The sequence below is a fragment of the Haliaeetus albicilla genome, chromosome Z, assembly GCF_947461875.1.
Source record: "Haliaeetus albicilla chromosome Z, bHalAlb1.1, whole genome shotgun sequence".
Lineage (NCBI taxonomy): Eukaryota > Metazoa > Chordata > Aves > Accipitriformes > Accipitridae > Haliaeetus > Haliaeetus albicilla.
In genome coordinates this window covers 61,571,432-61,586,785 of record NC_091516.1, presented here as the reverse complement: position 1 = coordinate 61,586,785, position 15,354 = coordinate 61,571,432, and the positions used below count along the sequence as shown (strand labels likewise).

Sequence of the window (15,354 nt, the reverse complement as noted above, 5' to 3'; positions counted from 1 at the left end):
TTAGCAGGAGCCTGTTCAATATAACAGAAACAAAGCATTTCCGTAACTTCCAGGGTCTTCTACTTATTCCCTCACCAAGGTCTGCCTCTGTGAATTAAGTCTATTCTGTGTTCAAAACCAACATGTTGAGACATTTTTTGCATGTTGTAGCAATCTGTCTATTTAATGGGAATCAATCCTTGTGGCAGCAATGTCCAGTTTAACCCAGTTGCACAAGAGAGGAGGTGAAAGGCATACCTGATCATTAACTGTTCACCTTGCCTCCAACCTCTCCGTTGCTTCCTCCTGTGCATATAACCATGGAAAGAGCAAGCATGAGGAAGGGAGGTAAACCCAGCCCTTATTTTTAGGTGGGTTTCACTTGTTCCCCTCAGGCATTTATCTGCTGCACCTGTGCAATTGAGAACTCCTGTTGTTCATTCCTAAATAACCCATCTGCTTGTTGCTTGGAGTGATGGAAATGGCCACAGCTTTGTCATAAGATATGTGGATATATGGAACATACACGGAAAGCATTGCAGCAGCATCCTGTACTCCTGCTGTCCCTGCATCTCACCTAGAACTTTCCAACATACAGTTTGCTTTGTTCAGGTATGGAGAGGGTGCAGTCAGATGAGCCACCAAGGTCCTAGGCACTGAGGACATTCGAAATCATGAATCTGTGCTTTAGGTAATAAGCCTCCTGCACAGGAAGACTGTAAGGAAAAAGGGTGGCAGTTTTTTAGATGCTACCTAGGAGCACAGAGTGCAGTTTCCTTAAGTTCAGAAGTTGGATTCCAGTATACACATGCAGGGAAATTGTCCCTGGCTCATGTTTTAAGTGAAACAAACCTTAGCCAGGTGGCCACAGGTTTCAGGGGACTGGGGCAGAGGAGGGTCTTGCAGGAGAATGCCTGAGGGAGCAATGCCAATAGCTTACATATATGTGTTGTTGATGGTGTAACTGCAGAGAAAAATGGATCTCAGAAACGACAAGTACACACTCTGGTTCTGCTGGGTGCAGGGTAGGAGAGGAGCTGCAGCAGGAGTCATTTCCCATAATCTGAAACAGCACGTATTTCCCAGTGCTTGAAACAGGACACCAGACAATCCTTCAGCCTGCAATTACAGAGGCTGTATGGCTACCCATAACAACAAGATTTTCACCAAGCGCAGTCATGCCAGTGCATATGGTGATCTAGTTTGATACACTCGGCAGGACGATGGGCTCCACCTTCTTGTACTGGCAGCAAGTAATGAAAGTGAGCATTGATGATGCAAAAGGAGCAGGCATCCTGCCACCAACCTTCGAGGCATGTTTATTCTGCCGTAACAGTGTCTCTGCTTTAGTTCCGCGTTCTGCCTCTTCTGGTGCTGTGATTTCTTTTGTATGCTGTTTTCAACAGCAGAAAACATTTAGAATTGCATTTTGCAAAGTGCTGCCAGTACTGGGCTGCATCGTTGCAAGTGGTAGGGATGGTTGCTGTCAGGAGAGTTTCCTGCTATGCAAATGCAACAGGAAAATAAAAGAATTAACTAGATGGGAATGAAACAGGTGGGGGGGGAAGGGGGAGAAAATTAGCCTCCTGTCTTTCTTAATATTTTATTTCCTGTGAACCATTACTGTTGAACTGCAAAAGAGGAAACAAATTTACAGATTTGATTTCACTGCTGAGAGATGTGAAGTCACCACAGGGAAGATGGTCATTTAAACTACCACCCTGGTGAAAGTTTCAGTTTCCATGAGGAGTGATTTCTGGGGATTATGCTAACTGCAGTTTGAAATTATTAGCTGAACCCAGATGCTCCTTTTCCCCCAGTGTTCTGGATGTCCCTGAACTGGCAACAGAAAAATGAGGTGTCAGCAGCTCTTTTGCTTGTTTGTTTCCTTACTTGCTGCCCTAAAAATCTGTGAGCTTTAAATAAGCAGGGAATAATATCTGCCAACTGTGCAGAGTGGAGAAAATAATGTCTTGCTGAAGAAAATCGCGTGATTCTTTGAAGACAATTCTTTGTAACTGTTTTCCTTGCTTTGAAGCAGACTATAATTTTCCTCCATCTGTGCCATTTTTGGGTGCATTTGTTTTGCATTGGCATGACAGGCAGGAGCTCACCCTCTTCCACCCGCTTGTCCGTGGCAGGTTGGACACTTGCTGGGGGTGCAGGATGAAGTCAATGGGAAACCTCTTTACGGAAACTACCAGTGATAGCTCCTCCAATGTTGTGCTGCCTGTCTCCTTGAGGGCCACAATATCCCAGTCAGGTTTTTTGTTGAGTTGGGATTATTTTGTTTTTCCTACCATGTTCTTCTGGATACCTGTACCATAAGCCTTAGTCTGCCATCAGATTTGGTCATGTGTTTTCCCAGTGAAGTCAAGCAAATAGTGTGTAGTTTCTGTGCTGCTCCATGGAGTGCTTTCTGCACATGTCTGAGCTGGTTTTAATCCAAAGAAATCAGGTGCTTCTGCCGGTGCAAGGGGAGCAGGGGGCTTTACCACGGCTTTACACAGCTTTAGAGGTGCAGGTTTCTCCACAGACAGTTATGACTCTGTAAGCTGAATAATCTCGGTATCACCTCCCACGCTGTGCAGGCAGATTTCTAAACAGGAACAAAAATGATTTTGTAATGGAAAATTGAAGTACTCTGTGACTGCAGTGTCACAGAGTAGCATTTTAGTGTAACTTGTTTTCTTCAAGATCTTATGGGTGTGGGGTTTTTTGTTGTTGTTGTTGGTTTGTGGTTGTTTTGGTTTTTTTGACTGGAATAGTTTGACAAGTCTGATACTAAACTGTGGGTTATTTTGATCAAATGTAACACACGATTCAGACAAAAATCCTGCACCCCTTCTCTGATGAATGAAAAATCAGCAGTGTTAGGATGAGCGTAAGAGAAGGACAAGCATACAAAAACTTAGCAAACACCCTTAAAACCATCTGTGGTTCAGGGGCTTCCTGAACCAGATGTAATTTCAGTTTGTGTAGTAACCCTTATAGTATTCCTTCTCTCTGTCTGTCTGTCCCCAGGCTTCCCTTGGATGCCCATCACCTTCTAGCACCCACCGCATGCTGAGGCAAAGATTCCCACAGCAGACTGTTGCCTTGGCTTCAAAGCTGCCACATTAAGTTTCACTTGATGCCCTTTTTTTTCTTACAGGGGAAGGCAGAGTGAGCAGTAGCTGCCCACTGGCTGTCTCCATGCCCCCACTCATGATTTTACAGATCTCTATTTTGTCCTCCCAACACCTCTCTCTCTTCCAAGTGGATGGAGTCTTACTGAGTATCTGATGTATTTGTTTTTCAGCAATAGGAAAGTGGCACTGGCCACCTTTATTGCCAAGAAGCAATTGCTTCCTTTCCAAAATCAAGCTTCTTGGAAAATGAAATAAATTTATTTTTCCATGTTGCAAATCCACCTGTGAATGCCTGAGTGCAAATCTCATTTTTCAATGAACAGATTTCAGAGTGTGAGTAACCTTGCCATTTGACCTATGTTCTTTTCCCATCATTTGGGTCTGTGAGTAAAAAAATCAAGTACTTTCACTTTCCCATTTGCCTAGTATTTTTGGTGAAGGGAGGGATGTAAGGTTTAAATCTTATTTTACTTATGAATATCCCAAATACTCAAAGTGTCCTGAGTGTACCTCCCAAATGGTACTCCTCTACCATTTTGGAAAGGTAACCATCCATGATGATTATCTATATTCTTACAAAAGCAGCACACCTCAGATAGATAGATACAAATCTTTTCTTTTAAACCTACCACATTCACAGTAAAACTGGCTTTGGTACCTGTTTTCTCCACCTTTTCGACAGGCATACTTGGAAAAAAGGTAGACAAACAGAGTAATGAGGAACATTTACTGGCTTCAAAGTAGAAAGTGCCTTAACAAATGCTCAGGTGTAAGCACGTGCTTTACTTCACCATGTTTTCAGTAAAGTCCTGAATCAGGACCCTGCTTAAGTGGGGGCTGGTTTCATCTACTGAATGTCTAAAATCCTTGACATGCTGATTTTTTCTACAGTCTACATTCTTCACATTTTTTCAGAACACACCCATATAAACCAGGAACACATATGGTCACAACCTTCCATGACTCAGAAAAACCTAAATTTAATGTGATTTAGTGACCTGAAGGTGAAAAGTCCTGATAGCTAATTACCAAGGCTGCAATTCACACAATCTTCAGACAAAAAAACCTACCTTTGCTGTTATACTCCTCAGCCATAGCTGTACTGTGGTACAAAATCAGAAGGTAGAGGCGTGCAGTCAGGCTGACTGAAAGCCAGTGAAATGGAAATGTGAATAATATTGCAATTTAACTCCACAGAAGCCCACTAGTTAGTAAATAGTTCGAGTATTTTAGTGCCTGCTGTGTTGCTGCCTACAGGGAAAATACTCTAAGTGCTTTCCCTTTCTCACAAAGAAAAGAAGTTTCCATCTATGTTTTATAAGGCTGTCTTGTCACATCCATTATACATCATGACACAACGAGCCAGAGGAGGTACTGTGGTGATTTCCATCATGTGTTTTAGTGAGAAGGTTTTTGTGAAGGGTAGAATTCATATATATATATAAACCCCCATATGTAAGTATATAGACACATATAAATGTAGGTCAGTTAACTGTGAAGATGTAGGTGTCTTATGCTGGCCTATGGAGTGTCAGATGTGGGGTGTTAATGCCTACATATATGAAATCCAAACATTCTATCATCTGGCTAGCTTGGCACAAACAGGGCAGAATTACCCTTGTTCCGAGAATATTAGGCCATTAACTGGAACAGCTTTATTCCAGTCCATGGCTTGGCTAGCTATGTGAGGAAATAGCAAAGCACAAATCCTGGTCTCCAAAGTGCGCCATTAATATCACAGAATGAAGAAAATGGCAAGAGAGATCCCAACAGGGGTCTTTTAACCCCTCCAATACCCTGTTCCATTCAAAAATGTGAACAGGAAATGGGGATTGGAGGAGTGATAGGGGGATGATCCACAGACTATCAATTTTACATAAGGAAAGATTTTTAAAGGTGCATGCATAAATTTTGTATGCTTGTGTATGCACAAATGCAAACTATCTTCTGCACGCACAGCGCAGTGAGATGTCAAGTTTTCAGCTGAAGACAGGCACCATTTGGGACATTTTAGTTATCCAAAAAGCCAATTTTGCTATTCTGAAACAACTTCAGCACAATATTTTTGTTCAGCAGTAATATCCTTACATACTTCAGACAGTGGGGAGTGTGTGTGTAGATGTAGATAAACACAAACAGTCAGCATGTAAGAGTGTACGGTGTATCACAGAACTGCTTGACATATGCATCATTTGACTATTTTGCCTCTTCTGGGTTCATTACTCCAGCCCTCCCATCACTGTTCTTATGTCTCACTCTTCAGCAGAAGTGGTCCAGACAGTTATATAGCTCCATGTTTTCCTTTGTTTTGAGTGAGCCTGGCAGGAAAAAAAAGTTTCCTGATCTTCCTTGTAAATGTAATGCCTTCACTCAAAATGCCCTGGTTTGAGGTCCCATATAAACACAATTATTTTCTGCATAGGCATCATCTTATCACATGCCCCTTGAGGGTGAGGCATGAAGGTTTGAAATCCCTGGACAGCAGAGAATTCCCAGAGCATCAGCAGGACACCTAGAAATGAGACAGAAAAATTACTTCGGGGACTTAAGAAATCCCCAAATGTCTTCAAGCCCAACCTTACAGCTACTGAAATATTTAAATAACAAAAACATGCCTTCACAGGTAGGGAATAAAAACTGTTGTTCCCCCAAAAAACTGAGGCTGGTATGCTTATTTGACTGCCCCCATTTACTACTCAGTATTTCTGTCTTGGCTGCAAAATCTAAAATGAGAAAAGACCTCCGGGAGAGGGAACCTGATCTGGGCTAGGGGTGGGTGAGGAGAAACGCTCCCCACAAGGTGCAGAAGACTGACAGAAGGCAAACAGTTGTAAGAGGAAGGTGATGCAAGGGAGAAAAGCAGGTCATTCTCCTCCTGGAACGCCTGCTGAAGGGAGCAGCCTGGGCACAGATGGGTGGTGGTGTTCATGAACATGACCATGCAGCCTCTCAGCTGTAGAAATGACCATGATGTCCTTGGTGCCTCTTGGTCAGCCCAGCTCCTGGGAGCCAGTAAGGGCCAGCTGCTAGTGTGTGCTGGTGGCTTGAATTTTAAACAAAGCCAGCTGGGGGTTATCTGTCCTATTAGCTTTGCAGGTAATTGCCATGCAATCTGGCTCAAACACCTTCTCCCCATTGAGCTCAGGGAAAGCCTTACCACCAACCTTGCTGGGGAAAAAGACGGTCTGCAACCCAGCTCCCTTCCTCCGTGATGCCACCCACTGCTTCTGGGTTGCCTTACTGTCACACAATTGCACCAAGCGATCCATGTTTTTCGCCCAGTGTCTCAAATGCAAAAGCACATCTTTGTCCCTTTAACTTCTCTCTCAGCTGTTATGCCTGTTTTCTCCCCTCCTCTGGGACTGTGCACTCTGTTGCTGCTCCGGCTGCCGGGAACAAGCGAGGAGAATTTCTCCTGCTGGCGAGCGACTGGCTAGTCTGGGGCTGGCGTCTTCCCAGGACGCTGCTGTTTGCATACCAGCAGGCAGAAGAGCAGGTGAAATGGGACTGGTGACATCTGTACAGATGCGTTTGACTGCTTACATGCTCTTACGAATCCGCTACCCTTAAAGCCTCCGTTTCTCTGACGAGATCTCTCTCTCTCTCTCTCAAATTATTTTTCCAAGGAGAAAAGGAAAAGGCAGACAGAAATAGAAGGCAAGAGACAACAGCTTGAGGACCAGATACTTCAGCTGCAGCATTTCAAGGTAAGGGACTGATGCCAAAAATTATGGATTGACTAAAATCTGTTCATTATTAGACATGCAGATCACACGTCTGAAAGCTGGGAAGAGCCCACTCCGACATGAAGCAGCTTTCATTGCCGGAGCCTATCTCTTGCAGTGATCGTGTCCTGCCTGCTTTTCATTCTGTGTGTTTCATACACAGGACCATGTTGCAGAAACAGCTTAGGAGCACGGAGCCGGGAGGGTGTGAGTGCAGGCAGCATGGCAGTGCTGTTATTATTAAACACTGTTATTTATTATACATAATGATAAGACACCAATCACTGTGGATTGGGTGTGAACTGCATGGCTTCGGTGAGCACTTTCTGCCTGCAGAGCTGTGTTGGATTTTTCTGGTGCCTGTCATTAGGGTTTTTTTGTGTGTGTGTGTGTGTTGCAGAAGGGGCGTTTGTTAGCATGCATGTGTGTGTGTAAAGCTTTAATTGTAGAGTGAAGTTATTATATGTAGCATAATAAAATGGGCATATATGCATATGCAGTGAGGGTGTTGATGCATATGTGCGTGTCTACATGGAGAGGCGCCTTGATATTTAACAGGGTGCCGAGCAGCCCCAGTCCCTGTTGGACTCCATGACAGCTGCAGATATCATCATTTGAAAGCTATCCTGGTTATTTCTATCATTTATCCTTCCTGTCAGTAGCAGTTTGTCTTTACATTTGCACATAGCAAAGCGAAGAACAAAAAAGTACATGTGATCTTTGTGAAACCAGTGCACATTTGTGGGTCACATCTCATTAGATTGGTTCAGTAGGGGAGCCTGAGGAATTTCAGTGATCAAAATATCTAAGATGATCAGGACTGGACGGTTTATCCTTGCAGCAAGTGAGCTGGGCTGTGTTTTTAAAAATAAGGTATTTAGGTTGTTTGTGCAATAGTATGTGTGTGTGTGAACAGTGTGCTGGTGTGGGGAGATGGTGCGCAAAATATCTCCTCTGCCCACACATGCACTTGAAGACCAGACTTCAAGTTATGCTACAGACAGGATCCTTCTCCTGCCTCTCCAAGCCCCTGCCATCACGTTCTGTAAACCATTCCTCATTTTCTGGTAAACATGATGCAGTTAAGCCCAAGTAATTGATTGCAGCCTACACAAATGCTCCATCAGTTTCACCATAAATCTGTGGATGTCACACATAGTCTTTGGTGTTATCAGTAAATGATGTGATTGCATTTCTGTGGGGCAATGGGAGTTGCCATTTTGTTCAGACTGCCATTGACTACAGGCAAGGGAGAATTTCTTCTGATGACAGCAAGTTGATGCAGCAGGGCAGTAAGATGCCTTTCCAGTGCGTCCATGATGCTTGCTTTTTTTCTTTTTGCTGCAAAACTGAGGACTTCCTTTGTCATGTTAACTGTTTCCAAGCTAACTGAATTACGCTGTTTCATGAAATTCTATAAGCAGAGCCTTTTGGAAAGCCAGTTCTGGAAATTCTCTACTTCATCTGATTTATTTTGATATAGCTGTTGCTAAACTGAATTTATTATCATCCACAGGGAAAAGTAAAACCTCTCAAGGTGGTACAGTAGGGTCAGCCCCTTGGCTGGTGTGAGCTGGCACTGACTTCAGCCCTGCTGTGCTGATTGCCAGTAGCAGAGATTCAGTCTTGCTGCACGGATTTCTTGAGTGACACACATGAAAATTAACTATTTCCCTTTATTATTTAGCTCACAGCCTGGAGCAAGAGCAGTAATCATACAGGAAGCTAAGGGGAGATCAGGGCACAGAAATTTAAAATGGCAGCTTTCTCAGCTAAAAGCACAGCCAGTCTGTAATGCTGATGCAAGGATGAGTATGAAGGTATGATAAGAGCTTCTCTACCTCGCCATTCAGTGACATCACTTGTCATCAGACGAGAAGTGCGTTGATTTTACTGGAGCAGTCATGGTGACTGCTGCTCCAGGAGCTGCCTGTACCGCCTCACTGTACCACCAAACAACTCTCTGCTGGGAGACCTGGATGAGGTAATAGCAGAGGTCTATCTGGGATTGCAGAGTTCATCCTCATTACTACTAGGCCCACCCCAAACAGAGGAAGGCCCCAGGCTCCAAAGAAAAAAGTAAAAAAAAAAAATAGAGGCACTGACTGGTGGTAGTATTTGCCTTTCTCTGTGGAGACAGGCCAAGCAAAGTGCATTTTCTTTTCATGCTTTGTTCAGTGTTCTCTTTGCTTAGTGGGGTGCTGACCAAAATGCTATTTGGCCTTCCAGGGTGCTTAGTTCATGTGAAAACTGTGTATCCTCCCCTCACCTTCCCAGGGCTCTCCCTCATCTTATCCTTGTTGCCCTGAGCCTCTGCAAGGCAGGGACTCCAAGTCTGCAATGAATATAGTCCCCCAGTCTGATATGTCTCCCCAGTCTGGCTTACACAGCCCAGAATAAGTGCATCCATTTTCCTTTGGAAGTGCTAGGTAGAACATGGTTCATTTCGTGAAATATGTGGATTTCAACACATTTCTGCGCAAGGCATAAATCGAGGTCAAAAAGACCAGTCATGCCTAGGAAGCCCTCGTATTTACTCAAAATGCTGTGAGGTTGTTGCTGTCAGTGTGGAGTGTAAGGATTTCATACCAGTGTTCATTAAAATCTGCTGTGGAGAAACCTTTGAAAATAATATCTGGGTTAATCCTGTATCTGCAGTATCTGGGTTGATCCCACAAGCGTAACAGCTTGAGTTCACCCAAAGACATTCATGCCAGGATTCAATGGGTTTGCTTCATTTTTGTGCAATGCCAGAGTAATTTTCTTTTTAAAATACACTGTGTAAAATACCATGTTTGGTTACCTAATAAAGGTTCTGGAAGCTACAGGGGTTCTGTTAATTTCAGACAATTTTATGCTCATAGGAAAAATATCTAATAGAAATAGTTTATGGCAATTGTTTATGCTGGATTACCTACAGTTTTCAAGTTGCTGATGCCAATTAGACCCCTGGCAAAATGACTTAACTCTACTACCAGTTCATTCATTTTTCCCTTGTAACTTACCTGGCTGAAAATAAGGGAACGGTGGCCACTGCCCCATTGTTCTAGGCAGAACAACCCAGCTGGAGTTAGTAAATGTCAGCACTGAATGTGGACAAGGATTTGACAACACATTTTGCAAAGGCTTCTGAGAATGAGGCCAATGGTTTTATGGCTGAGGACACCAGGACATGGCTCAGCTATTAATGGTCTGTGTAAGTTTCTGAGTTAATCAAGTGAAACCCTCCAGGTGTGAAAGTCTGGAGTAGGAGAGAGTTTAGAGTAGTGTAGGCTCTAAAAACTTAATTCCGTTGTTGCTGACAGTGAAAGCCTTATCACCTCTTAGAATCATCGAACCATAGAATGGTTTGGGTTGGGAGGGACCTTAAAGATCATCTAGTTCCAACCCCCCTGCCATGGGCAGGGACACCTTCCACTAGACCAGGTTGCTTAAAGCCCCATCCAATCTGGCCTTGACTCTTCTGTGAATCACTGGAAAGTAGGGATGTTGATGGGCACAGAGCATGCATGTGGTACTTCAGGGCCGTTGGGGCACTCAGCTGAAGGCAGGAGATGTATTTGTCTACATTACAATCAGATGCTCCACTGGAAAGGCCCTTGGTGTGGGAAAAGGTATAAAGGTGCTTTGAAGCCCCATTTTTTGAGACTGAACTTGCTGGTTTGCTCTAATAAGAGGCAATTTACAACAGCTCCCCTTACCTCCCACCTACTTTAATGCTTAATATCAAAATAATCCTTCTTTCATATAACACAAGATGTGTTGTGTTTTTTAACAGTAGATAGAGTTTAAACTTCATGCTTTGGCAGTTCTTTGGCCATATGCCTACAAATGGGGCTTGCCACATCTGTGGGAACTGAAGGTGTCACCAGCTTCTATAGTGTGAAACCAGACAAGTGGGCAAAATTCACCTTACACAAATACACTGTCTGCAGTATCCATCAACATCATGTGGTTTCTTGAGGAAGACAATAATTGATTTTGGTTGATTAGTTGCACCAGAGATACAAGCTACAAACAACAGCTGCTTTTAAGAACTTGTTCAGCTAGGCAGTGATTGGGCGGACCTGTTTTAATGGAGATGTTTACTATTTCAAATAAACTCTAGGGTAGAAGTGTTTCTTCCAAGATCTGGTCTCCTCTGAAGTTAGTTGAACAGAATTTCTATAATTGTTTACTGTAGCTCTGTTTGGTGGCTGCTGGTAATAAAATAAACAGCACAAAACCTCCTAATTGAACGAAAAATTACTTCTCTGCTGTTACTTTAAGTATTACAATAAATCCATTTACCACAATTAATTTATTTCTGGAGTGGTATAAATATTAGGGACCTATTTCTGTTAACATCTGCTTCTTAAAGACTGCAGTTCTCGAACACTTCATCTAGAATATAATTACATCTTTACTCTGAAAGAAAGGAAAGCCTTTTTATGTTACAGAGATTTTGTTAGGGTATGGTTTTAGCTGAAACTATCTTATCTATAAATAAATTTTAACTTTATTATTCCACAGTTATATTGGTATCCTCAATTTATTCTAGTCTTACAATAACTGCTGTGAGAGAACATAAAAAGATGTATCTATCTATGTGTCTATCCATATATAGATATATGTATATGCAACAGTGTGAAAAAACAGAGATAACTTTTGCAAATGAAGGAATCTTGTTATTCCTTTATGTTGAATCCCTTTATGATTTTCAAGTAAATTAACCCTTAGACTGAATGGCAACTCAGTCAAGCACACAATGTTTGATGTCATGGACCGTCTCCATTCTCTACAGAGTCAGTGCAATAGCCCCCCAAACCTCTTCTTATTAGTAGTTGAGCACTTTTGCTGGTATGTGATGTCTGCTATGATAGTCCCAGGTTGACCCTCAGTTTTTAATGCACTGAAGCCCACCACACCTCTGTGAGGCTGTAAGGTCCTGTCATCTCCATTTCCCAAACACAGTTCTGGGGTGTGGAGAGGTTAAGAACTAATCATCGGGAGAGAAATTTCCATGTCCAGAGCATAGGGGACCCCTGTTTATCCCTTTCTGTGCATTAGTATCTTCAGGGTGATGCCCACCTTTCCCTGGAAAGCTCACCTCCGACCAGGATTTAAGCTGAGAATTGAGAGGCTCTCTGCCTCTCTGCTAACCTGTTTTACGACGCAGAAGAGAAATCCAGATTTGTTGGGCCAGAAAGGGAAAGGGAGAGGGAACAGGACTTCACAGCCTAAGGATTTAGGGCACTTGCTCTTTCTGAATTGCTTACAGCATACGAAACCTTCAGATATCCTTGCTGGGAAGTAGTGGTTGAAGAAGAGGGATTTCAAAAATCCTTATATGTTTTCTTTTCAGGTAATCAGAAAGCAAAATATCTATCCCTGAGTAAAATCTTTTAGCCACAACAGAATAGCTTCTCCAGGCCAGCTACACAAATTGACCACCCCAAAGAGATGAAAGCTTTAGTCCTTTAACTCATGTTTCTTATCTGCTTGCATGTCATTGCCATGCAGCTGAATATACTGTAATTATTCTAGTATAATCCCTCTGTGAGAACACCTTTATTCAGGAAAAAAGTATTGTTGTGTGAGTAGGACTTTGAACTGGGACAGAGTTATCCTGGGATGACCATGTAAGTCTCTCAATACAGGCAGGAGTTCGTTGAAACCCATCAAAATTGACATTCACATTTTCACCAGTAACAAGGTCCTTCAAGCAGGTCAGTGCCACTCGGACAGTTTTCATTTTAGCCAGACTGTGTCAAAGTAGCTCAAAGATCTTTACAGCTCACTGCAATCCAAGTCGCTTCTAATGGACTGACATGTGCTCAAAAATTAACTCACATGACCTGAATCCAGCTTTTTAAAACAATGAATATAAGAACTTTTAAGACCAGAAGAGAAAGGAGTCTCTAAAAAATAGCTTTTCTTTTTGCCTCTTTTGACTGATGTGTGTATGTGTGAAGGAGTGATAAACTGAAGCTGAGGATAGACTAAATGTAGAGAGGTAATTATTCTTTCAGAAGATAATAGTAAAAGCAAGTGTGGCTGTGTAGTAATGAAGGTAACTTGCAAAGCCTATTTGTTTTGGGGAGAGGGTTGCCAGTTTTCAAAATCTCAGATTGTTAACTATTCCAAAAAGAGGGGGTTTTTTTGGTTGTTGGGTGTTCGGGTTTTTTTCTCTTAAAACAATGCTTTACTTCCTTTGAAAACATGAAGTGAGTACTCATAGGGAAAACCAAAGCATACCTAAATTTCTGGCTCCAGGACGTAAAAGTGCGATCGAACTCTTTCCATGTGTGTATCTGTAAAAGAGGGTCTTACTCAATTTTTCAGCCCGACCACATGAAGCCCAGAAACTTTATCTAGCTTGAAGCTATTTCTTACTCCAGCTCCAAAATTCCCTGGGAAACAGAGATGTTCTCATGGAGTTATAAAGTAATTTATGTGTGAGGGGACCCTGGAGGTCTCCTCATGCCCCCGCCAACAGGAGCAGGTTGTTCCCATGCCCATCCTTGTCCCATTATGTTTGGACTCTTGCCCAGGATGGAGATCCCATGGTCCCCCTGGGAAACCTGCTCACAGGTTGGGCCGCCATCCTGAGGACTACATATGCCCTCGTTGCAGCATCCCCTTTTGCAAGCTGTGTCCCCACACTGCCGGTATGTGCCTGCTGGGACAGCCTGGTCCCCTCATCCCTCCCCTCATCCCTGCAGCAGCTGCTGGCAGTTGTTTATTGTTTATTTTCATTATGGTGCTTAATCTCGTCACAAGCAAAATGCCAAATAATTGGACAGAGCCATCATCATCATCATCCTGCCATGAAGAAGTCTGAAATCTTAACTGGACTTCCTGAAGAGAGATATTGAAGAATAAACCCCAACTCTCCAGCTTAGGTACCAACAGGATTGCTTTCACCTGTGACTTCAAGCAGAACTTTATGGTAGCATGGAAGTATAGGTAATAGGTGTAGAAAAGAGCCTATGTTTGAGTTGTCTTTCATCTTACTGTTGTTTTCTGTCTCAAAGTCATCTCAAGTCTTTAATGAATATTAAAAACCCTTACCTTGTATCAGGCCACAACCTATGATCCCCTTCAGTGAAACTAGTCTGTACAGACCAAGGCTCTGTGGCTGATGAATAATCTGAGCAAAAAAGACACAAACTTTGAGTCTTCTTTCATAGAGTCTTGATAATGTCTCTTGCTGTGGTGGTTTCCTTGCAGCTGAAAGAGCTTGGGCTTTATTTCTTCTTCTTCATCTTTGTATGAAAACAACTGTCTACTTGGTTTACAAAGTTAAATAAAATATGGGACCTGAATAAATTAAAAGCAATGCACACAAAATATTTACACTGGTGTTCTTGCTAATGGATGGGAAGCTTACTCTGAGGATGTAAAACAATTGGCGCTCTATTCCCCCAAAGTTTTCCTAACCGGGCCCCCATCTGTACAGCTGCAATTTCTGTTCCTGGGAGTTTTTAAACAGACAAAGCATGAGACCTTCATGAAGGAGCTGTAACTGTCATCATACTTACCCTTCAGGTAGCTTGCCACGGACGTGCCTTCCCCAAGCATCTGCAGCTCTGGTTGCATGTGGCTTACACAGCAGCTGTGCCCTTGAATCCCCTTGCCTTACTACGGGGTCACCCAGCTGAGATCTAGCCCTTCCCAAGTGAACACAAATCATGCCAGCTATCTCGGTCTTCCTCACCCATTTCTGCAGTCACATTGCACTGATTAACACATTCCTGTCTGCTCTGTTGCTGTGCTGAAGACATGCTTTGAGAAGAAGTACTCAGGGGAGCTGAAGGGCTGTCAAATGTACCAGGTACAGCAAACAAACAAGGGCGAAAGATTATCTCTGCAAAGTCTTTTGGCTGCCATGATTCCAGGTGGTGCTTATCATAATAGTGGCCATCATTTATTTTTATTTACTTATTTACTTACCTTATTTACTAATCTCCCCATGTGCACACACCCCCCTTGCACCCCAGCCCAGTAGCTCACTGGTGCTGTAGCAAACCTCTGTCACCCCAGGAGCTACAGGGAAAGAGGAGACAGGCTTCTTGGGGACAGGCAGGACAGTAGTCCCTTGGATGAGCAGACTGCCTTGGAGGCACCAGGAAACTTTCGAGTAGCTCTGAAACAAGACCTGAGGACCAGTGATCCTGAGCCTGGGGGTGTGCTGCAGTAAGGGTTTTATGAAAAGGGAAAACTCAGGCAAGTGACATGGTGGCCTGTACCCATGTGGCTGAGAAGAAACTTTGAAGAGGTTAAGCCATCAGTCCCCAATGTCTGGTCACAAAAGGTTGTCAATTATAATGGGCAGGTCTTAACTCGCTTGAAAAAAGTTAGTTAATGTGTTTTAGTGTTCTGTGTGATGAATACACAGTAACTGACTGCTGGAAAATGTTCGCAACTCTTGGTCTAAATGTATGCTTCTTAAAAAAATTTTTAAGACATCAGTTCCTTAAGATATATCTAAGAAATCTTTTATTCATTTCTTGAACAAAGCATAACAACAATAAACT

At 42.9% G+C, this 15,354-nt stretch overlaps 1 protein-coding gene across 6 annotated transcripts in view; it reads left to right on the top strand.

Annotated features, from left to right (window-relative positions):
- PALM2AKAP2 (PALM2 and AKAP2 fusion) overlaps window positions 1–15,354 on the top strand; it is a 272,673-nt gene that overhangs the window by 39,457 nt on the left and 217,862 nt on the right. For 5 of the 6 annotated variants that reach the window (XM_069777058.1, XM_069777055.1, XM_069777057.1 and 2 more), the window contains exon 2: window positions 6,737–6,817. In XM_069777058.1, coding sequence (XP_069633159.1) covers window positions 6,737–6,817 — 81 coding nt within the window. Of the gene's footprint in view, window positions 1–6,587; window positions 6,607–6,736; window positions 6,818–15,354 lie in introns of those variants that run through there. The other variant, XM_069777056.1, reaches the window with a different exon arrangement.